Consider the following 27,145-nt stretch of genomic DNA (forward strand, 5'->3'; position numbering starts at 1 on the left):
CATGGACAGGCCATTGATGCCCTCTGATTCAGTGTGCAATCTAGGGGTGATATTTGATGACAAGTTGAGTTTAGAAACTCAAGTGAATAAAACGGTCGGGACTAGCTTCTCCCTTATCAGAGTGCTACGGAAGATTCTTCCGATGCGACCAATTTCAACTAGAGCACTGATAGTGAGAAGTGTCATTTTGAGCAGGCTGGATTATTGTAATGCCTTGTTGCTGGAGGCCCCAAACTATCTGACCGGGAGATTTCAGAGAATTCAGACAATAGCTACCAAGCTAGCTCTAATGAGATCACGTCGATCATCAGCCTTTTTGGCTCTCGATGAGCTTCACTTGCTCCCAGTGTCACAGAGGATACAATTCAAATCATGCTTCATTGTATTTAAAGCTCTGCATGGTATTGGGCCCAAACCACTGCAGAGCGAATTTGAACAGTATGTTCCTACAAGAAGCCTTCGATCATCCTCAGCTAAGTTGGTAAAAGTGCCTAGGTTTAAAAGAACAAAAATGGGAGGAAGAGCCTTTAGCTCTGCAGCCGCTCAGCTCTAGAATGAACTCTCGACCAGTCTTAGACAGATAGAAGACTTCCTGCAGTTTAGAAAGAAATTAAAGCCCTAGCTCTATCCCAAAAGTGTACCCTAGATCTTCATCCTTCTCAGCAAGTGCTATCCTCACTTCAACCGATGTGTATAGTAGCGCTAGTGTATATCAGTGCCAGGATACCCTTGGGGTGATAGTGTGCTTTATAAGTCTGAATAACATTAACATTAATCATGCATTGCTTAAAGAGAAGTGGACGGACACATGCACACCCTGCTCCACCCGCCAACTCTAGTCAATGGAAAAGTCCTACCTGACATAGTAGATTTATAGGTCAAAAAAATCCTTTTGATGTCCTCAAATGATTCCCATGATTCCTTACATCCAGAAATGCCTTGCAATTTAATTTCCAGTACTCTAGGTGGATGAGAGAAGGATGGAATTAATGATATTCATCATCTTATAACAAATACAGTGCACAATAGAAAGGGCATATGATTCTTTTGCTCAGTGGTTTTTCAACATATGGTTTTTCCCAATTCAAGTGCCCATGCTATTTTCGGAATTTGCGGATTGTGACAAATCAATAAAATACTGAAGAGAATCTTTGAAAGGTAACTATGTTGGTGTAGAGGAGGAATAAAGACTTATGGAATATCTTTCAGTTTAATAATGTTTCTAGGAAAAGGAGTCATGAAAAAATATAATTTTGGAGAGTGCGTTGGGAAATAACATATGAAAAAAAGATTTCATTGAAAGAATTAGTGACAAGTCTGAACCAGTGGACATAAAATGAATTCAGTTAAATCAAATTATGATCCATAAGTAAATGTGTTGGTACTTAGAAAAAAGGGCAAAGTATGTAGACCAGCAGCACAAGTAAGTAAGGCATATGTTATTTATAGTCAAAATTGATCTGGGTGTAGGAGATGTCCCTAGTAGGGTTTCCACATCCATTTTTATACCTAGCTGTTGCCAAGCAAACTTGGTCAATTTGTAATATTTCTGCAGTTCTATTGCCTGAAGTTGATCATTGTCCATAAAGGGTGCTTGGCAACAGCAGGGCGTACCATAGTTTTTTGTCTGTGAGCAAAGTTGTGCACCCCCCCAAGTCTGGTGAAGGACAGTAAGGTCTGATTTTAAGCATAATATGAGAACTATTAAAGACCAAACTGGAGTGCATAGAGCCAATAAAAGTGCCTACTTGATAACTGGCCTTTTGGGTAGTTCTGGAACTTGAAGGAGAAGTATGCGTATAAGGTGAAAACATACAGTTTGCTCACAACATTAACATGTCATAACTATTAAAGCATAGATGGGAGACAATGAAGGCCTTCTTGGAGTTATAATGATAGAACGGGATTCAAAATAAGACCAAATGTTCTTTCCCTCACTTTCCGTATAGAGTGAATAAATGGCATGGTTCATTTTAAAACATTAGCTCAATTGGAAGAGGTCATTCCTACTGTCTTATTAGAAATCCAGTTATTCCATTCAAACACCTGCATTTATTTATCGAATTACAATAACTCCCAATACTTACGAAGTACCCTTGTTCATGGCAAATGTTAAGAATTTGCTGATTGAGTATTGTACATTTGAGTCTAGTTCCTTGACATCATCCGCATCAATGCATTTTGGGAAACCTTTGTGGTACACTTTCCACCTAGGATAGGTCATAGGAGAGAAAAGAGAAAGGAGAAAGATTCAAAGAAAATGTCGCAGTCTTAAAAGAGTTTTAGAAGTCTGCATCTCTGTAGGCCTAACAAAACAACTGCCACTCATGTCAGATTTTGTTATTCACTGAATGATCATAGGCGACCAAGACATTAAAAAAGAAAACATGTGTGCATGTTAATGTGGTATGTCATGGCCACTCCACAGTAACTCTGCTGTCATAACTATACATAGACAAGGCTGCTTTCTTTATTAACTGCTAGCCTTTAAGTCTCTCTTCATGAATTAGAACCGTAAAGAATTTGCTTATGAAAAATGTCCCATTGGTTTTTGATTGTGCTTCGGTAGACACCCTGGAGGGTGATCAGCACTGATCCTGCTTCTGTTGCAGATCTATCACATCATTGGGTTGAGTTAACTTGGGGGGTAAATCGAAGGAGTAAGGTGTCAATACTAGATCTCTAGGGGGTTCCTCCTGGATCTTGTCCCGTCAAGACGCTCCTTGGCAAGGGACTTGTGAATTAGACTGTAGTAGCCATCATAGTGTCTAGAAACTAGAACCACTCCCTTTCCTGCTAGAGTTCAGCGGATGCACTCCCAATTGTTCTTGTTTGACACGATGTTTAGGTTTTTGTAGTACATCCAATGCAGCACATGTTCAGAAGTGGTTAGATTTTAGTAAGTGCTCTGCTTGTGTGATTTATCGTTTCATTTGTATAAGCTTTATTCGAGACAATTCTCATAAAAGCACATAAAATCAAAACAGTTATACAATAATACATTATTACAGAGTAAAAAGTCATTAAACTTGGAGTACAGCTCATACTACATTTGCATATAAAAACCATTTATGGCAAATAATATTACATTAATCATTATTGAAAGGAATACCTGGTTACCTGCTTCCCCCCAGGGACCGTCGTCTAATTGCCCATGCCCAACCCAGGTATTTAGCTACCCCTATGACTATCGAATCCTGAGTTGTTGTACGTAGGATTCTTAGAGCCACTGCGCTGTCTCGTGTCCCCAAGTTTTTACATACCGGCGAGAGCCATTTTCTCCTCGGATTTGCGTAAGCATGACATACGAAAAGAAAATGGCCTATGCTCTCCTCGGCATTTTCGCATGCTGGACATAAGTTATTGGTGGGTCTGTGCCAGCCAGATGTCAGTTTCTTGAGGGGGATAGATCCTGATCTTAACTGAAATACAAGTTTCCTGTCCATTGGTACCGTGATGTTGTCCCAGTAATTTTCCAGGACAGGAAGAATTTTTATCTCCAGGAAGCGACCAGACATAGAGTTGGCCCTGGTGTCATTCAGCATCTTACCACCCACCCAATCCCAGTATTGTTCTTTAAGGGCTTCTTTGCTAGGGAAGATTTCTCCCTCAGGGTTATTCCAAAGATTTGAAAACCCTAAGTTTACTAACATGGACTTCAGATGTTTTAGCCATTTTATCTTATGGAAGATATCTTCCTTGATTATCCATAGAAAACCCTCTGCATATTGTCTTATTTCTAGAGTCGTCCAGAGGCGTCTCCAGTAAAGAACTGGGCGCAATCAGGCTCTATCTACAATGGTGCGTCTACCTAGCTCCAAAAACAGTGGGGTTAGGGGGGTGCTCTGTGGGAGTCCTGTAATCCCTCGCATAAACTTGTTCTCTGAAGTCTGGAGAGCCGCTAGACTATCCCAGGCCCATAGCTCCGCACCATATAATGTGGCACCCAAAACCTTCGTATCATACACTATTAATGCGGGTTTTATAGGTTTTGTTTTGGATTTGCGGTGTTCCCCCCTTAAAGCACCAGAAAGCTGCTGGTGCTTTAAGACCACTTTATCCACATGATGCGTCCAGCCAATGCCCTCTGCGATCTGTACACCCAGGTACGTAAATTCCGTGACAATGTCTAACCTACTGCTGTTTAAGGTTACCTTGGGGTAATTCCTGCGTCCGGGGGAAAAAGCCATTAGTTTTGTTTTTCCCACATTTACCTCTAACCCATGCTCTGTGCAAAAGGCATCGAAAATGTTTAATGCACGTTGCAGCCCCATGGGGGTCTTAGACAAGATAAGAGTGTCGTCAGCGAACATCAGGATCGGAACCCTGGTGTCCGCTAACGATGGGGCGTCAACACTAGCCTTCAACATCCTCTCGACGATTCCGTTAATAAATAACGAGAAAAGTAAAGGGGCCATGGAACAGCCCTGTCGAACACCCCTTTCCACTGGGAAGTCCGCTGTTGTCTCCCCACTTCCACCCCACTGGACTCTAGCGAAGTTGGATTTGTGCAATCGCATGATTAATGTTAGCAGATCAGCAGGAATCCCCAACTTCTGCAAAACCAACCATAGCTTAAACCGGGGGACTAGGTCGAACGCCGCCCGCAGGTCGACAAACGCGACGTACAGGCAGCCCCTTCCCAGTACAACGGTCTTCCACCGTAATATGGTGAAGCGGAAGACCTGGTCGATGGTACTGGTTGCTCGCCTGAATCCCGCTTGGTATGGAGAAAGGGCGTTGTTGTCTTCAACCCAATCCATAAGCTGGTTTGTTACCATTCTCCCAACTACTTTCTGTATGGTGGCTATTAAGCTTATGGGCCTATAATTAGCAGGCAGTGAACGATCACCCTTCTTGTGGATGGGGATAATGGTTGCGCCTTTCCAGAGGTCTGGGACCACTTCCCCCTTAGCTAGGGCATTCGCTACAAGGAGGGTATATCTCGCCCATCTAGTCATATCGTGTTTAAAAATATCAGGTGGAATGCCATCTGGACCTGGCGCCCTCCCACATTTCGCGGAACCAATGGCAATTTCCGCTTCTCTAAGGGAGAACAGATCGTCGGTTGCATAAACCGGTGTTATACTATCAGCTGCCACAGGATGGTTAACTTCCGCATACTGTGGTCTGAAATAATCAACCCAAGCTTCCTCTGCTACATTATTGTCTGGCTTCGCAGGACCGGCTCCACTACCCCACTTGATGATTTTCCAAAATGCCCTGGAGTCTTTACTATCAGAGGCCTCTTTTAGTTCGGCCCAATGGCCTTCATCCCAATTCTTTTTGGCACGATAAATGGCCATTTTGTACAGTTCCCTTTTCTTTATCACAGCGGCGCGGTCCCTATTCCTTATGGCTTGTCCCAGGGCTAATCGTGCTGATCTACAGTGACTATCAAACCACCTTCCCACTTCTTTAGATTTCTTCCCTTTCCTTCTTTTAATAAAGAAACATGGTCTCAGGAGGGAGAATAACTTATTGTGGATTTCGGTGATACCACTATCCCCTGGAACCACTGGAACCGCTGTTTCCATCGCGGAAATTGCACAATCAACAGCTTTATTGATGTAAGTCATAGTGGCCTCGTTTGCCACTACCTTGGGCCATTTTAACCTGCGTTCATCATTACTCATAACAGGGGTTTCATCGTATATCACTAGAGGGTTACCCGCACCAGTATTCCACCACCTATGAGTCACACAGAGGGGGTTGTGGTCACTTTCAACCCGGGGCCTAACTGTCATATCAACAACCCCTTTCCACAGTTGGAGACTGCACAAAATGTAGTCGATTTGGCTCCTGTTGATGCCATTGTCAAAAGTGTAGCTGCCCTCCTTGTCCCCAGGTGTCCTCCCGTTCAGTGCTCTTAAGCCATGTTCCATACAAATTCCATTCAGTAATAAAATCTCTTTTGTCCATCTCTTTACAGGTTTTAGGCATAGAGGTGGTATTCCCCAGAGATTATCCTCTTCGCTCTCCAAGAGGTCATTTGTACAGTCCAGAGGTTCAAAAGTCCTGTTGAGGTCCCCTACAATTATCGTTACACTTTCCTGGGACTTGGTCTCTATGGCAGTAGACAGCAGCTCAATGGTGGGTAAATTGGTTACGTTGTTACCTCTCACGTAGACATTATACAAATCTATTGGTTGACCCTTTGCTACGGAAATTCTTAATACTTGCAAATCACAATTTCCCAGGTCCAGCATTTTGATGTTGATCTGCAGGTCCTGTCTAACCCAAACAGTTAAGCCTCCCTTGGGCCGCCCTCTTCCCCCTTTTGACGCTGGTATACAATAGTTCAAATAACCAAAACAAAAAAGGGGATCACAAGCCCAGGTTTCTTGGAAGCAACAGATGTCATACCCACTTATAAAGTCCACCCAGGATTGGGAATCCAATTTACTAGCCAGCCCAGCAATATTCCAAGATAAAAGCGTACCAATGCTAGCATCTGGCCCATCTCCAGTGTTAGTCAATGGAAACACTTGGGCTAACATAGGGCTTTCAATAGAATAAGTCTGCCTTTCTAAGTCATCTATTGGATCGACTGTCGTATCGACTGTAGCTGGGTATGTTATCTTGGCATTTGTATTTAGGGTTCCCAGTCTAAAACCACCTTCTTTAACCAAACCCCCCGTCTCGATGTTATTGACCAATAGGTTTGTAACAATTGTATTACCATGAACATCACATTGCCCTTTTGGCTCGTTAATATTCCCACCTATACTGTCTGTACTGGTTTGTCAATATCCCCATCCCGGCTCCTGCCATCCTACATGAGAGTTGTAATATGTGTATGTGGTATGGTTATGACCAACAGGAGGAGGTGGTAAGGGATTGACTGGCCATGATACAGTAGGGGGAATAAGGGGTTCATTGAGTAAATTAGTCGTTACACTAGTGGGTCGGGGGTAAAAAAAGGTAAGGTCTACAATTCCGATACCTCCCTTGTTTGTTCCCCATCCCTGCCTTGTTATCCATCCCGCCACCCTTGGGTCTTGAAAATTAACCACTATGCAATCCCCACCCAAGGTTTTCGATGTATATCCCATCCAATCTATTCTCCTTACCCCTATGATTAGCCCGTCGATGTCGCCAGGCAGAGGACGGTTTTCCTTTAACCAGTGCATGATCTTGTTTTTGAGCATCTGGAAAGTTTCTCTCTGTCCTGGGGGTAATGGTGGTACATTTATAAGAACTGCTACGTAGGGAAAGGAGTCTGGGGTGAGATTAATTGGTGGTTTTCTGTGGGGTGGCTTTGCCAAGGGCGGTGGGATAGATTTGGGAACTTGGGGGACATATTGGGGGACAGGCTTCGGCGCCTGTTGTTTGTTATTTATTTGGGACAGTACTGTAGTTTTACCTACCAACAGACCTGCGTTAGCCCTATTCCCTCCCACCGGAATATTCTGAGCTATCTGCGTGCTATTAATTACGTTTGCGGTTGTTGGTACTATTCCCGCTTGGTGACGCACTGTAGCCTCAGCACTCGTTGCGATTGGTGGATTTTGTGTCGGGGGAATTGTGGGCTGTGTAGGGTGTGTTATGGTCGACTGAAGTAAATCAGGACCAACATTTGCTCTCTCAGTTCTATCTGAGGATTTTACAATGGCTTTAGCTGTAGGTTTACTCTGTTTGGGAGGTAAAGGAGAGCTATTTCGGGGGTTTCTTCCCTTATCCTGAATAACAGGGTTGTTTAGGACCTGAAAGTTTGTGCTTGCTTCCACCCTATTCGCTTTAATCAGTGATTTTGTAGAATAGAAATTGTCTAATGTTGTCTGTTCAAAGTGGTTTAGCCTATCTACAAGCTTGGCAATTCTATCCTCAATAGGGGTGAGTAGTGATCTAAACAATTTTTCCAATTCAGGGAGTACATTTACAAGTGATTGCACCTTATCTTTACATGGTACAGTGGAGTCGGTACAAGGATTATCATCTCCGTCCTGGCTATTCAAGGAGACAAGATTAGTAGGTGTAACACTTTCTGTACTTTGAGTTTCGTTAGTAACTACCTCTCCTGTGTTCACGAGTTTATGTAACTTCCTGAGTTTTTGTGGGGGTTTGACCACCCTTTTACATTTTCTTACAGATGTTGGTCGTTTCCGTTTGGACCCGATTTTGGGTTGGGCCAATGTAACCTGAGCACCAGAGTCAGTGAGCGGTGCTGGTAGGGTTTTGCCACCACAAGGATTATTTAATTCTGTCACGACATCCATGTTTGGTTTTTGGGCCTGAACCTCAAAATGTTCATTTGCAACTGGCAGATTCACTGATGACAGGGGAGTTACCAGGGTGGGGTAAGCTAGATTTGAAAACGTATCCGTTGAATTCTTAAGTATTTCGATTGATAGCCTACGCTCTGCTCGCTTCTCTGCCAAGGTCAACTCTTTGTCTATTACAAGTGAGCGATTAAAGAAAAATGTATCTAAGGGGCCAATTGCCAGTGGACCAGACTCTACAGGAGGAGTTATTAGATGGCTATTTGCAGAGTTTGTTGATGTGGACGTTGCCATGTTAATCGCTAATCAAATCCAACTTTTCTAAGCCACTTACTGGAGGAGATGTTATATGTCACTGGTAAGGGGGGTGGCCCAGCCCGGCCTCCTTCGGCCCCGGACGGCCACAGACGGTCCCGCCCTTGTCCCGGGCTTCTCCCGCGCGCTCTCCCGCGCTGCGGGAGTACTAGTGGCTTAATAAGGAGTGTGAACACAATAGGTGGAAGGGGTAGGAGGGGTCGGGGAGAGCGGCCCAGGTGTAGCTGATCAGGGCTGGCGGGCGCTCCTGGGAAATGCAGTCCCAAAGGAGCTCACGCACTCGCTCGCAGCCCCGTGAAAGTACTTCCCTCGGTATCCCCTTCAAGGCGCTGCAGTCAACACTCCTCACGCAGTGTGATTTATGTTGTGGCAGTGAATGGTTCAATGCAAAATTTGTGGTGTGGCTTAGTGTGATGAGGTGTGCTCTAGAGTAATGAGAAACAGTAGTGCAAAATTTGATGTGTATTGTGGACTGTCATGAAGTATTATGGCTGAGATACCCGCCACCCCCTCTCAACACAATCCCCAAAAGGAGGGAAACCGGAAACAGTTCTTAAAGTTTTTGGATGTGGGATGGAGTGACCATCCCGGCCGTATTTATTAAAACAAAAAATTTTAAAACATTAAACGTTTTCATGTTATGTACAATTTCATTATCACATTACGAGTTTGGCTAACCTTAGCATAATCTCTAATACAGAGGTTCTCCTAGCCGAACTAGCATCCTACAAAAAACATTCTCTAAGAACACTGAAATTGTACATCCTAACGTTTAAGGGCCAACGGCAAGGTCATAACCGGTGTCAAGATCCCTAACCAGACTTACCCCTCCCACTTGGGAGGGGCGACAGCACAGAGGCTTACCTCAAGTGCAACTACTAACAATTTCCCTTGTCTTGACGGGGGCACTTAAGACTCGACGCCATTTAAAGGTCGTTCGAACACTTGTGTGTGGTATCTAGAAGGTATCGTTGACCTCTCCCCACCCCACACAACTTACCGCATCTGCCGTCGCAGATGACACTGGCCCCGGGAAATTCCCCAGGAGGGGGCTGTAACCCCTCCTACAAAGGAAGGGGCCTTGACCGCCTTTCCTTTACTTCCGGCGTCCCGCCCTTAGACGGGACCGCCTCCCCACTGAGGGGCCAATGGCCACCTCTCCCGAGCGCTCCCATCCGTGTTGGGTGACGCCCACTCATAGGGATCTACCAATTAGTGCTCACCGATCATGACCTTACCGCCTACCAAAAATAAATACGACAATTCTTACTCAAACCTATGAAAACATTGGTCGCTACGACCGAAAGAACATGCTAGAAATGTAACACTACATCAAATCATTTTAATCGTAACAACCTAGACGAGATTCACCATTCTTTATTATGATTAACCACAAACTGATACTGTCACAGCCTGTAAACGAGATGGAAAAACAAACTTATAAATTCACTTTATTGCACAACAACTTGCTGTCCTCAGGGGCTGGTGGGTGGGTCAAAATTGGCTCTTCGTTCCGTCCCGAGCTCACGTGTAGCGAGGAGGTGCAGCTTCGGAGCACAAGAACAAGAGGACGTCTTCTGGTCTTGTGCCTTCTTTTATCCGTCTTCAGGGCGGGCGAAAACCCGCCCCTGCCTGCCCCGAGGGCGTGGCTGGCTGCGTCGGTGTCTAGGCCAGCCCACTCTAGGGCGGGAAAAAGCGCGCCCCGGCTACGCCGCTTCGGGCATACCAGCCGAGACGCGCCTCCCGCCCAAAAATGGCTTCCCGGGGGGATCGAGGCACTCGTCCATACGTTCGGGGGGACCGAGTGGTCGCCCCTTTCCATATGGCTGAGATACCCGCCACCCCCTCTCAACACAATCCCCAAAAGGAGGGAAACCGGAAACAGTTCTTAAAGTTTTTGGATGTGGGATGGAGTGACCATCCCGGCCGTATTTATTAAAACAAAAAATTTTAAAACATTAAACGTTTTCATGTTATGTACAATTTCATTATCACATTACGAGTTTGGCTAACCTTAGCATAATCTCTAATACAGAGGTTCTCCTAGCCGAACTAGCATCCTACAAAAAACATTCTCTAAGAACACTGAAATTGTACATCCTAACGTTTAAGGGCCAACGGCAAGGTCATAACCGGTGTCAAGATCCCTAACCAGACTTACCCCTCCCACTTGGGAGGGGCGACAGCACAGAGGCTTACCTCAAGTGCAACTACTAACAATTTCCCTTGTCTTGACGGGGGCACTTAAGACTCGACGCCATTTAAAGGTCGTTCGAACACTTGTGTGTGGTATCTAGAAGGTATCGTTGACCTCTCCCCACCCCACACAACTTACCGCATCTGCCGTCGCAGATGACACTGGCCCCGGGAAATTCCCCAGGAGGGGGCTGTAACCCCTCCTACAAAGGAAGGGGCCTTGACCGCCTTTCCTTTACTTCCGGCGTCCCGCCCTTAGACGGGACCGCCTCCCCACTGAGGGGCCAATGGCCACCTCTCCCGAGCGCTCCCATCCGTGTTGGGTGACGCCCACTCATAGGGATCTACCAATTAGTGCTCACCGATCATGACCTTACCGCCACAGGTCCGGATAGTTGACCGGCTATCCGGACCCCCCACAAAACTCCTACCTAAAGGTCATGTTTTAAAGATTTTAACCAGGCTAGGAAGTCTCCTATGAGTAACTCATTCCCCGCCCTTGACAAATGCACACCATCCCCCAGATACATACTGTCATCATTAATACAATTATGCGAGATCGAATGCAATGTCTTGGAACGGAACAACCTACTCACTTTGTTATTCAATTTTTTAACAGAATGATTCAAAGCAGGGATCGAGATAGCCCCCCGCCACACTTTTCGTGGGATCATATGAGACCACGCAATCAGGCACCCCGGAACTCTCCTCGCTAACCAACTTACCGTGGAAAGCATAGCCTCCAGGAGAAGTCGTCTACCGGTGGTGACTAAATCATTGCCCCCTAAATGCACTATGACTATGGACGGCGGTGACCTCATCCGCTCTAACAAGCCCTCAAAAAATTCCTGAAACTGGTCAATACAGAGACCGCCCCTTCCGTAGAAGGACACTCTGTACCCGTATTCCCCAGGTATGTGAAACATGTCACCTGCTTTGAATACGTCTGCGGCCCGTCTCACGTATGAGTGGCCCACGACCCACACCTCCTTCCTCACAGCCGGTGACGTGCGACCGCTGGCCTGGTGTTGGGTCGACTGCTCAGTCTGCCCTGCCGCGTAGGCTTGCGCAACTGAAAACAAACAAAAGACAAGAGGCGTGAGTACATGATTACAGCTTCACAACATGTGCAATCGCACGTACCTCTTATAACAATTGGAGGACCAGCGCCCCACACGTTTCACTTGTTCTACATTAAGACCCCTGGCTGTAGCTTCAGTGGCAGCCCCTATACGAAAGGAGTGGGTCCCAAATTCGCCCGGGTCCAAGCCCGCTGCGGCAATGGCCATTGCAAGCACCCGTTGAAACTGAAACCTCGTCAGCGGGGTGGCGTCTGCATGCCTCAACAATGTCCCCCCCCATGATGCCACTCTCTGTGCTAGGTAATCTTCTAAGCACTGTACCGGACACATGGATGACTCGGGGTCCCTGCGAATGATCGTGCAGTCCCCTCTCCCATCTTGGTCAGTCTTAGACCTGAGAAAGGAGACAATCATCGCATCCCCCCTGATCTGAACATGTTCCCTGCACAAGCCCCCCGTCACATCCTGTTTGTTCCTTGCAACCAGCTCACTAACTCTCATAGCCCCGTGAAACGCCAGCGTAAATGCAGTCCGGAACAAACAGGTCTCAAAAGGGGACGAGCATGTGTTAGGGAGTGTGTCCAGTAACTGGGACAACCTGTCTAGACCTATCGGTCGTCTCACGTCTACTCTGCGACCCTCTAGGCGTTGCCACCCACGCAGCGCTTTCTGTACTGTGAAAGACGCTGTTGGGTCCAGGATGCCATGGGCCCTGGCAACAAAGGAAATGGCGGCACGATGCCTTTGGGCCGTAGCCACCGATCTCCCAGCCCTATGTAAAGACATCAGAAAGAGTACTACCCACTCTTCCTGACCCCACAGACCCCCTCTCTCTGCCCCTAAAAAGGCTAAATAGGCCTGGAACGCCCCTTCATATGCCTTCCTTGTCCTGGGTGCTAGACTCTCTCCCACGAGGTGACGAAGTTCGGGGCACCGAGAGACCAGAGAGCTTCGGGGAAGGGTGCCGGCTCCGGGTCCGCTGAAGGGAGGAAACCCGAGAAAGCCTGCATGTGAAAACGAGACAGTGCGTCAGCAGCCTGATTCATCACCCCTGGAACATGTTTTGCTCTGAATACCACGTTCAGTTGCATACATAGTAGGACAATTTCTTTGAGCAGCCTCAAAATCAACTTACAATGGGCTGACTGACTATTGATGCATTCTACCACGGTCATATTGTCGGACCAAAAAACGACAGAATGATCTCTGAAACCTTCTGGCCAGGTTCTCAGGGCCACGAGAATGGGAAATAATTCAAGGAAAGCAATATTACTCGTTAGCCCATTCTCGTGCCACCATAGGGGCCATCTTTGAGCAGACCAGTTCGTGCCGAAGATGGCGCCAAAACCTATGCTTCCTGCTGAATCTGTCCATAGCCCAAGCTCTTCTGAGGACACGGCTGGCTTGTTCCAGACGACTCGGCCATTGAAGTCCGCCAAGAATGCTAACCATATCCGCATGTCCTGGCGGACCTCAGCCGATAACCTCGTGCAATGATGACCCTCCTTCAGGCCAACCATCGCTTGGGCAATGGAGCGGGAAAAGGGGCGAGCCATTGGGATTACCCTCAAGGCAAAGTTCAACTTTCCCACTAATTGTTGCAACTGATGCAGTGTAACCTTAGGTGTATTCAAACATACTCGGAGGGCTGTCCTGAATTTCAACACTTTGCTAGCTGGTAAACGGAAACACCCCTCCCTTGAGTCCAACTCGATCCCCAAAAACTCGAGGCAAGTCGTGGGACCCATAGTTTTACCCGGTGCCAACGGCACGCCAAATTGACCCATCAACACACAGAATTCATCTAAGGCCTGGGCACATTCGGGATTTCGGGCGGGACCAAGGAACAAAAAGTCGTCAAGGTAGTGCATTACATTTCGAAAACCCGTTTTCTTAGTGAACACCCATTGCAGGAAAGTACTGAATTGCTCAAAATAAGCACATGATATAGAGCATCCCATTGGCATACACCTATCCATGTAAAATGATCCCTGGAACCCGAATCCCAAAAGACGCTGATCGTCTGGGTGTACCGGGAGCAACCGGAACGCTGACTCGATATCAGATTTCGCCATCAACGTCCCGGGCCCCAGGCGATTCAAGATGGCTACTGCCTCATCAAAAGATGCGTATCGCACCGAACAAACTTCTGGATCAATTGCGTCGTTCACCGAAAGACCATGTGGAGCAGACAGATTATGAATCAATCGAAACTCACCTGGGTCCTTCTTGGGGACCACCCCTAACGGAGAACAAACGAAATCCGGTACCGGGGGTACACTAAACGGGCCGGCGACCCGTCCCCGGCTAACCTCTTTCTGAATTTTCTCTTGCACTACAGATGTATGTTGTAAAACGGAAAGCTGATTTTTGCACATCCCTACACCCTGAAAGTCCCCTACCGGGATGCGGAAACCATGTGTAAAACCGTTCCGCAGCACCCCGGCAGAAGTCCGATCCGGGTATTCGCTGAGCCAGGGAATCATTGCCAAGGTATCAATCGGAGTTGGTAAAGGCGCCCCTCGGCCTAGATTAGACCTGTTTGGCGCCTCCCTTACCCCCATTCTCACTCGTTCTGGCTCTGCACGATGACTCAGGATGGGATGACCCACACGTACTACCTTCGTGTCTAAATTTACATGATCCCGGAGGCCTGGTACATTTCCCTCTGTTGAAGTTATAACAGAAACCCTTTCTCCCTGTATTGCCTGCGGGCCTCGACTGGTCGTCGGTGCTCGTACTTGGTCGAAAGGGCGACCCCATATTTTGGCGGGAGTAATCAACAACATTGCTCCCAACCAATGGCATTCTTAACATTCCCGATTCTTTCATTTTATCCCATGTTAAAGAATCGTAACAATCCCAGGTCAAACTCTTGTTATGTTCTTTTTCTTTCCTGAACAGATTATCATAACAAAACCAATGGTTACCTTGATACGCTGTCGAGTAACCCATAATTCTTGATTGGTAAACGGGAAACTCAGGAAGCAACTCGGGCCTACGTTCCCCCAAAATCGATGTAAAAATACCCCACGCATTGCCCCAGTTACCAATATTCTCATTTACCTTAAAGGCGGCCATTTTTGCGCGCCAAACACTCGGATGCATTAGGTCCTTCTGACTTTTTACATGCTCCACATCATAATGATCAACAAGCAAGGAAAAAATATTCACGTATTCCCCTGCCCAGATCTTTTCCTTTATCGCTAAGGGCACATGTTGTCCCAATCTCTCTCTACGAGAGGGTGCTGACTCGTCCCGTGCAATCGGCAATGGCCGCTTACCTGAACCGGACGCAGCTTCTGCCGCTTGCGGCTTGTCTATCCCCGCCAACGGTGCAGCCACTCTAGCTGCCTCTTTCTTGTCACGAAGCCCTTTTATCAGCGCCTGTGCCTCGGCAGCCGTGGCGCCATCACTGCTATCCCCCAACCATGCTGCTAGCTGTGCTGCCAGCTCGGGGGGCATGTCTTCCTTGGGTGTCGGGGTGACGACAACGGGGATTGGATTCCCCTCGACCGGTACTGGGGTCGGCGCCTCGAGCGGGGCAGAGGGAACCGGGGCGTCCCCACCGGCTGGAACCCCTCTCGGCCTCTTAGGTCTCCCTCCAGCCGGCGCAGGGCCCGAACCCTCCTCCCCATCTCGCTCCGCCAACCGTTTCTTTATGTCGGACACCTCTTTGCAAAGGGCCCGCACCATCTGGTCGGTCGTCATTCTCTTTGCGCCTTTCTTGGGCATCTCTCCGAGGAAGTATCTGGAAGACAAAGAAAAGGATCAAAACGCTCAAAATTGGCTCTTCGTTCCGTCCCGAGCTCACGTGTAGCGAGGAGGTGCAGCTTCGGAGCACAAGAACAAGAGGACGTCTTCTGGTCTTGTGCCTTCTTTTATCCGTCTTCAGGGCGGGCGAAAACCCGCCCCTGCCTGCCCCGAGGGCGTGGCTGGCTGCGTCGGTGTCTAGGCCAGCCCACTCTAGGGCGGGAAAAAGCGCGCCCCGGCTACGCCGCTTCGGGCATACCAGCCGAGACGCGCCTCCCGCCCAAAAATGGCTTCCCGGGGGGATCGAGGCACTCGTCCATACGTTCGGGGGGACCGAGTGGTCGCCCCTTTCCATATATTAAGCACAGTCATGTGCCACACTATTGTTGAATGTCAAATGGAATTGTCTAGTGTGATATGATGACGGGGTGCAGTTTGGTAATGAGTAGTCATAAATGATGTGATATGTTGCGTGGTAAGATGAATTATGCATTTGATGTTGTAGTGCATAGTGTGGTATAGTATTTTGTGGTGTGGTAAGATGTGGTACACTTGGTAGCATATGGTGTGATGCAACATTTGGTGACATAGGATGGAGTGTTGCGCTGTGGTTGGATGTATCACAGAGTGATATTGTGTGCCTTCGTATTGGTACAAGAGGTGCTGAACATGGTGTAAGTGATGCAGAGCTGCTTGCTGTGGGTCTGGTTTTGTTCTTCTTGTTTTCTCTAGAAAGGAGGCAAAGTGTGATGGATATTCCCAAAACATACTCTCTAGGTCTATTGCCCTGCAGTGATCCTTCTGTTTTGGCGAGGGTGATCGAGCCATCTTCACTTAGTGAATATATGAAGCAATACGTTTAGCCCCTTTAAAGCTGGCACAAGTTTCAGGGGCTGTCAAGAAAATACTATAAACACCATTGCTCGTACCCCAACATTTATACCTTTGAAGCCACTAGGCTCCGAAGTAGCCAAATATGTATTACATTCTAGCATAAGTATTTGGCAGTTACCAATAAATGTACTATGGCATGAAAGCCTAGCCAAGTCACATATGATGTTGACTAACATGTGTTTGATAACATTAATAACTACCACAAACCATCTTATCATTGTCTCTAATTAAAGGCTGATTAGTTAGATATCAGGTTATAAAATAACTGCCACAAACATTCAAATAACATCTACATTCTATTGTAGTGAGGTGAGGTGACATAGCATTACTGCCATTATAGATGTAGTATGTTAAGGTGCTGTTTGATATGGTTTGTGTTGTGGTGGATGATGTAATGCAGTGATGAATGGGATTATTGTAGAGATGTGGTTTGCGCTATCATGAGTTGTATTGGATGTTATGAGACAATATGATAAAATATTACATAGAATTGTATAGCACAGTATGATTTGGCATTTAATATGTGAGGTAGTGTGGTAAGGTGTGTGTTACAAGGTGTGATCTATTGTAATATAGCATGATCTAGTGCAATGTGATGAGGTATATTAAGGTGTGTGATTGTGGATGGTGTGCTGTGGTATGTTATGTAGTTGCCTTTTCTGGTGATCACTCTGGAATGTTTGATTTTTTGAGACCCTATTGTTGATGACTTTAAAACTCTGTGCCCTTTAGCCCTGCTATCAAAGAGTAAAGTGCCTGTAATCTTCCTTTAAACATGGTTAAATTAGTGTACTCCTGATTAGCATATTTAACATGCTTGTAGCCCCTAGTATACGGGTGTGAGATGTGCACCAAGGACTAGGTTAGTTAAATGACAATTGTGGATTTAAGCAACTATATTGCTATCTGCTACAGTGGCTGTGCAAACATAGCTGCAGGCCTAACATATGTAGCCTCACTGCTGCAGTGTAAAACCTGGAGAGCATTCTGTTAAAATAACCCTTTCAAAAATAAAAAAACCTCCTTTTTAAATATAAATAAGTCAACTCTATAGTATTGTAGCCCACAAGGAATGGTGCATAGTATTAAAAAGTGGGACATGTAGAAGGTTAATATTACTATTAGTCCTACAGTGACAAGACTCAAAAAATCTATTTTCACTGGAGACGGTCTGGCTGTCTCATGTTGAAAAACAGATTGCAGTTTAAAACACTAATATTGCTATCTCCGGAGAGGGGCCAGCTGGAAAATTAAATAAGCCACTATTTTACATAGGTATTAAAAATCCAATTAAATTATGAAATCGGGTTTGTAATAAATATTATGGAAAAGTAACTTTTAGAAAGTTACCTTTTCTATTCTTGAAGTTCCTGGAGGCTAATTTGCATTTGAACTCCTAACCTATTAGCAATGTCATTACTCATTGACGAGGCAAAACAATCAAAACAAATTCTTCATTTGTGCTTTGTGGATTTCAAGGCGGCGTTCGATAATGTCGACCGAGCAATATTGTGGAGGAAATTGGCACTTTGAGGGATCCCCCACCTCTACTGACCCTGCTGATACAACTATACTCAAATACTTGGATACAGTTCAAGCTTGACAATGGCTACCATCTCTTGAGGCGCATACCAATAACTAAAGGCCTCAAACAGAGCTGTGTGCTTGCACCCATTCTTTTGAACCTTTATACCACAGACATGACATCGGCCCTCAGTGCCTCCAACACGCATGCTCATTGATTAGGTGGCAAAGCCATTTCCAGAATGTCATACGCGGATGATGTTATTTTAGCAAGCCATGCTCAAGTCGGCCTACAACGGCTACTCTATAAATTGCACGAATACGCAGACGAAAGCCATCTAGAAGTTAATTTTAATAAAACTAAAACCCTGTCAATTAATGGGAAACAACGGTCTCATTCCTGGTTTTTGGGAAAAACTTCTATTGTGAACTCCTCCAAGTATAAATGTCTCGGGGTAATAATTGACAAGAGTGGCCATATCATCAAACAACTCAGAGTCTATCAAGAGGAAAGGGATGGCGATAGAGTCAACACTAAGCCAACTCAAAACAAGACTGAACGGACCAATTTATTTGCCCTTGCTTCAGCTAGCGCAAGCAAAAATTCCTCCCTCAATCACTTATAGCAGCGAAGTCCTGAGGGGTAGGGACTCAATGCAGCTGGACACTACCCTGGCAATAGCATATAGAGTCATGCTAAACCTCCTGTCTCATACTTCACCTGCACAGATTCGACTCAAGTCTGGGCTAGCCAAACAACTCTTCGCATGGCGAGGTTCTTACGTCAAGTGCTGGCACAAAACTAAGAACCCCCCCAGGAACACACTGAACCACCAGCTCTGGCAAGAATTGTGCAGCACACCCACCTCGCTGGCCAAGAAATACTTGGAGGAATCCTTGGCTATTACTGGATTAGCTGACCTGTGGGAATCTCCAACCACCCATTTGCACTTTAAGCACGTAGTAAATAAGGTCATTAAGAAGCTATCTCTCATAGAAGACAAAGCACCTTTGCACGTAGGAGCTACGCATGGATGACACTGAGTAGTTACAAATCCCTTGGGCTGCAGGCATATTTTAAACTAGGGTATTCAAGGAAAACCAAAGAAACATTTTTTAGAATATACGTTAGGTATCCTCTCAGCCATTCCGCATCTTCCACCCTGGCTGAGAGAGAATTATGGGAACTCATGCAGGCTATGTGGGGCCGGAACTGAGGACATAGAACATCTCATATGCTCTTGTACTAAGTTAAAAGAGGAAAGGGTAGGTCTACTAAAACCCCACTTCAATGAGCGAGGGATACAAACCTGGGCACTGGCGGTACTTGCTTGCTTCGATCCTAAGGACCCGCAACTAAATGGGAAGTTAGTGAAGTTCCTGTCATTAGCAGCAAAAAGCAAGGACCAGCGGTACTCTGAGAAAGCACAAAAACTATACAAGGCCTTGCCTTTAGAACTTTAACACTGTGGCTGCTAAGGCAATTCCCCTCCTGTGCTGGAAATTGCCATTTTGCTGGTGTCATGACGAGCTCAGCTCGTCATGAGCACAGCTCCAGGCTACCTCATGACGAGCTGAGCTCGTCATGAGCATGGAAGGGGTTAAGCTGCGTATAGACCCTAGACTGCTCAAAGCATATTGCGAATAAAAGCCCACTCTTATGCGGGAGATTCCTCAGCTTTTAGAAATTTATTTTTACTTTTTTTTAAATACAAGATCTTTTTAACAATGTGTATTTTTGTAATGGTTGTTAAATAATCAAAAACAATAAAATGTTTACTTACTTACATTCAACGGGGGAACTGCTTAAAAAGACTTTCACATTTTTTATGTCCATCACTCCTTGGTTATAGTACTACAAACACTGGAAATGAACAGAACACGGTTGTCTGACATAATACACTTTGGTTGCCATTCATAAAACACTTTATAAAATCTCAAAATGGTTTGTCACTAGCGGATCTTGTAAATCTGTGGAGAATCCATTTTGAATTATAGTAATTAGGAACTATCAACATCTTTACTGTATTAGGAAGTAGGCAACTGATTTCCTACACCCCATGAAACCATTTTTTTACTTCTCCCATAGAGAAGCTAAAGAATTGACTGGACACAACATAGATTTCCTCAATACAAAAGTCCTATACACAGACTGTAGAGTACTGTAAACGCAATCACCAAATAAATAACACTGTTAAAAGATGGCTACCAATGATGCAACTTCAGTTTTTACTTTTTAGAAGTCAAACCATGTGTTCTAAACTAGCTAAATGAACAAGTCACTCTCTAGCAGCAGCAGGTGGGTTAATCCTACAAACTACTCCTAACTGGAGCACTTTCAACACTCAGTTTCTCCTAAACCCTTTTCCAGCATTGGAATTCATCAGACAAGGCCAAATACTGGACTGCCTAAAAACTGGGTAAGTTAATCCACTTTTTAAAAAAACCAACAGAGAACCCCTCTGATCCCAACAATTTCACACCAGTAACAAACATTCCCATGCTAGCCAAAGTCCTGGAAAAATGTGTGCAACAACATTTGAGCCATCATATTTCGGAATTCAATCTGTTAAATGACTTCCAATAAGGATTCAGACCAAACCATGGTAGCAAAGCAGCAAAGCAGGCCACCGAGTCCGGATTGGAGGCCAAAGGGCGTCCACCAAAATCCCTCATTTCCAATGGCAGGCCACTGTTTAGCGTAAACGGTGACACCAAGCAATGGAAATGAGGGGCAGAGCTTAAAGCCCCCTTCTGAAATCTCCTTCGTCACAAGAGTTCTCGCAGAGCATGCAGCCGGTTGTGCTGCAACGCTACACGCAAGACCTAAAAAGAGGATGTCATTTTGATGTGCAGTTCAGGGTTCAAATAAATTAAATATCAGCTTCTGAAAAACAGAATCTGCTAAGGCAAGCCTAAACAGCATGAGCAAAAAACACTAAACACAGTCACAAAGGTTGTTATAGACTTTGACGCCAGTGAAATTGGTACTGTATGGTAGGCTGACCTTACATCTATTCACAAAACATCCTGCCACCATTCAAATGAGAGAATAGCTCCAAGACGATGGCAGTCAGTTAAGTATTTTTATTCAAAGAATGCAAATCAAGACTAAACAGTTGTCTCCTATATTAGCTTTCATCACAACTATTGTAGGCAGTTAGTACTTTCATGCTCTTAATACTAAGTGAAACATCCCTGATTTTCTGTAGCATAGGTTCTGCGCTTTCTCTTTTAACAAAATCATTTGTTCATAACCGTGTACACGGGTTCAGGTTTCAAGTCTTTATTTCGATTTTTATCAAATCATAAAAGACACATTAAAATACAGAGGAAATTTGACTAGTTCAATAAATTTAAACAAAAACAGCAAGAATGAAGAAAACTGTACAAAAATAGAAAAAATAAGCATCAATCAAAACACAAGCACAAAAGGGCATTTAAGACAATTGGATAAGAGAGAATTAAATATCAAGTAATGAAGAACCTGAATAATTTAAGAAACAATAAAATATGTTAAAAGGAGACGTTACTGTTCGTATTCATCATCAGTGGGCCCTTTCTTGGCCGGATTACAAGGAATGCAGATGGGAAAGCTAATTATAATCACAAATCGTTTAACTGATACATAATCAAACAGGTTATAACAAATTGCGAGCCATTTTTGGTTGGCCTGGGAACTATGGCATGTTTTATTTCTTATTTTTTCAGCCTTAGGAGCCAAGCCCAACCCAGATATTTTGCCAGGCTTACAACAAAAAGTTCGGAGGTATTGGTCCTAAGCACCCAAATTGCTTCCATAGATGTTTTGAATGGTAATTTTTGAAAAAGGGGTTTTAACCATTTTTTCCGGGGTGCAGCATATCTAGGGCAAGCAAAAAGAAAATGTCCTTCAGATTCAATATGACCTGGACAACATGTACAGTTGGGCGATGACCCTGTAGACCATTCGTTTGAGAAAGGGTTCAGAGGCAAAGAACCCACTCTAAACTGATGGTACAGTTTTTTGTCTAGCGGTCTGGTTATTATATCCCAGTAGGGCTCTCGCGATAGGTCAAGTTTAAATGTTAGGAACCTGCCTGTGAGGCTATTTTTATTAGAAAGTAGGACTCTTCACAATCAAACCTCTCTTCCAGCTGTGTTCAGATATGTCTTCAGAATGTCTTGAGCTCTAGCATCAGTCAACTTCATTATCAATATTGATAAAGAAATCTTGGTGTTAAAACCATCCCAGTTTACCTTGTTCTCAACACCCTAAAATGTGGCAGCCTTTTTATCCATGCAAATTGTGACCCTCCTGGTAGAAAATGCAATGGTATCATAAGAAGTTAACTAACCGTTTTATTTTTTCTGCTTGTCATAGGTTGCACAACGGACATATACAAGTTAACATTACATCACTCATTTCTCTATACCTTCTACGTACCTGAGAACTACCTTTCCCAGTTTGTACAGTGACCACCCCCTTATTCCAAATGCAAATCATGAATATTGGATTTCTTTTTCCACAACAGCTTTGAATTTGGACAGTCAAAACTACTTTATATCTCTACCTTCTAAGCTAACTCTTCTATCTGAATGGCATGGACCAATATTTGTTTTCCCCAACACACATTTACAAAACCTTCATATTCTTTTTCGTTGCATGCACTGCTTGCACACAGAAAGTCGCTTTGTTGAAATTAGCAAGATGGAATTTAAAACCAAACATGTGGCATATAGTTTCTGCTCTATTTTTTTTTTATTTTTTGTTAACCACTTTTTGTTACCATTGCTTCTGAATAGTTGACCTCACTGGTATTATTGATTGACTTCACTAATACACTAATAGATCATTCAGTGCTCTTTGCTTTAGGTAATGGAATTGAGAAAGTTGGACTTTTACAACTGAAAACAGGTTCCTGTATCTTTCGACGAAACCTAAAACTAAATAAACTCCAGATCACAACAAAACTGATCTACCAGGCTTTCAAAGGTACATGTGGTAGTTAGCAACATTCTGATCAATTGTCACGTGTGGTAATTGTCTTGTGAAAAATCTAGGACTACTAAGAACTTCTTTTCTGAATTATGAAAGTATCCACATACTCGTCCAATCTCTTAAAGTTACATGGTTCTGACATTATTTGTGGAAGGTGATCACCATGCTTTGCCCATCTGCTGCCACAAGATAATACTCAAGTGTGAGAACCGTTCATTTCCATTACATTGGTGGTTTTCTAGTACTCTGCCAGATATCACTGGTAAGTTCATCACTTTGTACATTTACTTTTATTTTACAATGGCAAAGGAATCATTTAAAATTGTGAATTGTCTATTTCCACATGATTAAGTAATATAAGGTTCAACAGCACATAATCAAATCACCTAAACTGTCAAGGGACCAGCTGCTGTGCATCAACGCCAGAATCAACAATCCTTCTATAACTGTGTTCCAATAGCCAGATTCATGTTGAATATAATGATGAAAGTCTATCTAAAACAAATACATCTCATGCATGTTTGCATTAAAGCTGTAGCATATAGCACCTGTGCAGCTGTATGTTCTTGTGCCTTTTGACAATGCAAATTCTCAAGCAGAGTGAATTGCAACATGTACAACAAAGGATGTGGGTGCACACACAGCTTCAAATAAAACCTTGAGCACAAAGATATTTTGGTGATTTGAACTAATGACTTTAAAGGGCCGATATGCACGATCGGGTCGTGAGAGTCTTAGAAGACCACGGCCCTTAGAATTAGAATAGAAACCTTTGTAGACAAAAGTCAAAGTCAAAACCATAAATCAAATTTTAAGAATTTTGACAGAAGGCAACCAGTATTACATTATTCACATTGATATCCGCACCAGTGATCCATAAAAATAAAACTAGTTTTGAGAGGCCATTACATAATTTACTCAGGTTGTAAGTCAAAAGAGAGTCTAAACATAAATCAGCTTGAAGACTGACATGAGTCTGCCTTGGAGGAATGAGCCAAAAGGTCAAATTATATATCAGCAGGTAGTCTAACATGGAGGCTACACAGTTCAATAGGCAGTGAAAGGTTCATAAGTATACATTTGCAAGCAGACTAAGGTGGAGTCTGCCTTCCAGAAAGTCATCAAGGTGTCATAGTTCAAAGTAGAGAATGCTGATTTGAAAGGCAAAGGAAAGCCTGGCACACATCCAAGAAAGAGCAGAATTGTGAAGGTTCCAGACACTGAAAAACCACACACTCGACCTGGTGTGAAATGAAGCAATAGTGAACACACTAATACATTTTTATAAAAACACGACACATAAAATAAGTAACATTTAAGGATGCCTACATTACATACATAATAAAAAAATAATTGTGTAACACATAACATTAATGCATTTACAAAGTAAGTAAAACATTGAACATCTCTGGGTGAAAGGCCTTGAATATTGCAACATAGACTAACATGCCAACATGGCTTTCTTCTAAAGCACACAAGTAAATGCGTTTTGTTCAGTACAAGACAACAACACTGTACAATGAATCCCATTCTGTATATTTCATGAAAAGGAAAATTACAGAAGTGAAAAATACACATAGGAAATTTGTTGATGCAATTTTAAAAGCAACATTTTCTACAGCAACTTTAAAATGGAGTTCAGTGCAAGCAGGCTCAGCCACAGTAATTTAAACTTGTGGCCTAGTTAGGTTAAAGTAAACACACATAAATAAACATTATTTTCTAGTTTATGAAAGTATATCCACAGCTGTGCTCATCACTCATGATGGTCATTTGCCAGTATACATGTGAAAGAAGCACATGCAACCACAGACATGTGATGCTCTCCAGCCAGTACATCTGTGATGGAAGCTCCCACCCAAATGCAGTGCTCCTATAAACATACTGGCTCAGTCACTGTTTATGGCGATACTTGACAGCTAAACGTCACAAATCAGCAACTACAGCTTCAAAAGGGAGCATTAGATGAGGTTGGGAGCCTCTAACAGGACAACTTACTGGTGTGCCAATTGGAGCAACTCACTTGAAATACCCTGACCCCTAAGCTTTTGCTTGTTTCTCTCCTCTGCCAGTATAATTAACTGAGGGACACCTTACCATAAATATCAGGACCATGCTTCAATGCTGCAATCTGAGGTGTCACCTCAGGGGAGAGGAGGAGGAGCCAGGATCCAACATGGCTGCTCGGAGCCTCTGCTCCACTGGAGCCCCATCTTCAGCAACTAAGTGAGGTGCTTAATCCCCACCTAAACAGCTGTTTCAATCATCTCCGGACATCGGTTGGTCGGGAGCGTCTGACGCTGTGGCCGCTGTACCAACTGGTTGCAACTACACCAGGACACTGGCGAAAATCTTACCCGGCGTTTTAACCTCAAGTTGGCGCCTGAGAATGAACAGACCTGCTTTTAGAATGATCCGAAGCGGAGCCATGGGGACTTTTACCGAACTACATATCCCCTGCCCCTCCCCGCTCTACTCTTTTCCACTGACCTCTGCCTTCACCTGTCCTGGCCCTTAGTCTCCACCCTGTCTATCTGTGAATTTTCCCTCGTCAATTGAGATCTAGCAATTTTGTCTGATGCCAGATGGAGCTACCTGGTTTAGCTATAAGGGAGACAAGTCGGGGATTCACTCCTTGGAAGTCACCTACCCAGTCGGACTTTAGCCAGACTTCCCTTCGTCTCTCCTGTCGTATCTTTCCACATCCTCCCTCTATTTATGTCTCTCCTTCTCTCCTCTCTCAATGTATTGAGACTGAACTATTTTGTCTGATGCCCGATGGAGCTATCTGGTTTAGCTATAGGGGAGATGGGCCGTGGACTTCCTCTTCGGTCGTCACCTACCCAGTCGGTCTTTAGACAGACTTCCTTTCATCTCTCCTTGTTGTCTCTTCCCTCACCCTCCCTTAAACACCTCCCCTGCCCCCTCCACTACTTTTCTCTCTCCTTTCCCTCCCTTCCTAATGTATTGCCTATTTTTTGATGTATTGTGTAATTGATGATCTTTCTTTTGATACATTGTTGATTCTCATGTAAAGCGTTCTGATACCTCCGGGTCTAGCCAGGGCTATATAAAACTCTTTAATTAAATAAATAAGAGACCAGAAAGAAAGCACATCTTTCCACATAAGCAGTGTAAGAATTACATGTTTTATATGCTCCCCCCAGGATCCTAATATTAGTACAAAAGTCCCTTATAGACTGGAGGTGAATGAAACTTCCTTTTTTTCAGTGACAGTGTATTTGGTATTAAAGTTATTAACCCCTTTTTGGCCTTCCTGCAGCTGATGGCGAGGCCATTGTATGAAAGGAACGGTAGCCAATAAAGAAAATAGGGTCCAAGGCCCACGATTCCTGAAAGGAGGTAATGTCACTTACCTGCCCAAAAAATTGCCAATATACTTTGGCCAATTTCTTCATAATACCAGCCACATTCCAAGAGGTTATTTTGAATAGGCTATTTTGTCTTACCTTGGACTCATTATGTTTAAGGGGAACCAGAACAGTGGGGGATAGAGAGCACTCTGAGAGCACTCTGAGACAGACTCCTTGGATGTTAAAGGAGATAGTCAGTTATGATGATCTAAGTCAGAAAGTGGGCCTACCTATTTGCAATACAGACTCCTTCCCCTACATCAACCATGTTCCTCTCAGTTTAGGACCTCACGGGACCACCCATTGGAGTCACTCTGGGACCTTGGAGGCGAAGTTGGGGAGGGTTGTAAAAGTAATCTAAAGAGAAACCCTCAATCTGCGTTTCCCTCGGGGTTGTCTGTGTAGTTGATCTAAAATATATGTCAGTGCAAAGTGGTTATTAACATTTATCACTACACAGTCACCTTCGAACAATTTCCTGGATGAGCCCAGCCAACCAATCCTTCTCACCATGATCATTTAACGGGCCAATGGAGGACCCCCTTTGTCCTTAACATGGTGAGACAACCAGTGCAATGATTTGTTCATTACTTGACCTGTGGACTCATACTGAGATGGGACATTCCCCATAACTAGTACAAGGGGAGAGGACGCTTGAGGCAGGTGAAGCGTCTGATGTGTGATACCCGGGAGACCCTCGCTGGATTTGTGCTGACCTGTGTGATTATTGTTCCCTCTAGCCCCTCTACCCCCTCGTAAATTTGCCTTTGAGTTGGTTGCTGACCTAATCTTATCATTTCTATG

At 44.5% G+C, this 27,145-nt stretch overlaps 1 protein-coding gene across 1 annotated transcript in view; it reads right to left on the reverse strand.

Moving 5' to 3' along the window:
* Positions 1 to 27,145, reverse strand: part of LOC147678099 (hydroperoxide isomerase ALOXE3-like) — a 234,013-nt gene that overhangs the window by 99,678 nt on the left and 107,190 nt on the right. The window contains exons 4-5 of the mRNA XM_086945961.1: positions 2,088 to 2,210; positions 858 to 961 (exon numbers count right to left, since the gene is read on the reverse strand). Of these exons, the coding sequence (XP_086802087.1) occupies positions 858 to 961; positions 2,088 to 2,210 (227 nt within the window). The remainder of the gene's footprint in view (positions 1 to 857; positions 962 to 2,087; positions 2,211 to 27,145) is intronic.

Source organism: Lissotriton vulgaris, chromosome 12 (assembly GCF_964263255.1).
Source record: "Lissotriton vulgaris chromosome 12, aLisVul1.2, whole genome shotgun sequence".
NCBI classification, from domain to species: domain Eukaryota; kingdom Metazoa; phylum Chordata; class Amphibia; order Caudata; family Salamandridae; genus Lissotriton; species Lissotriton vulgaris.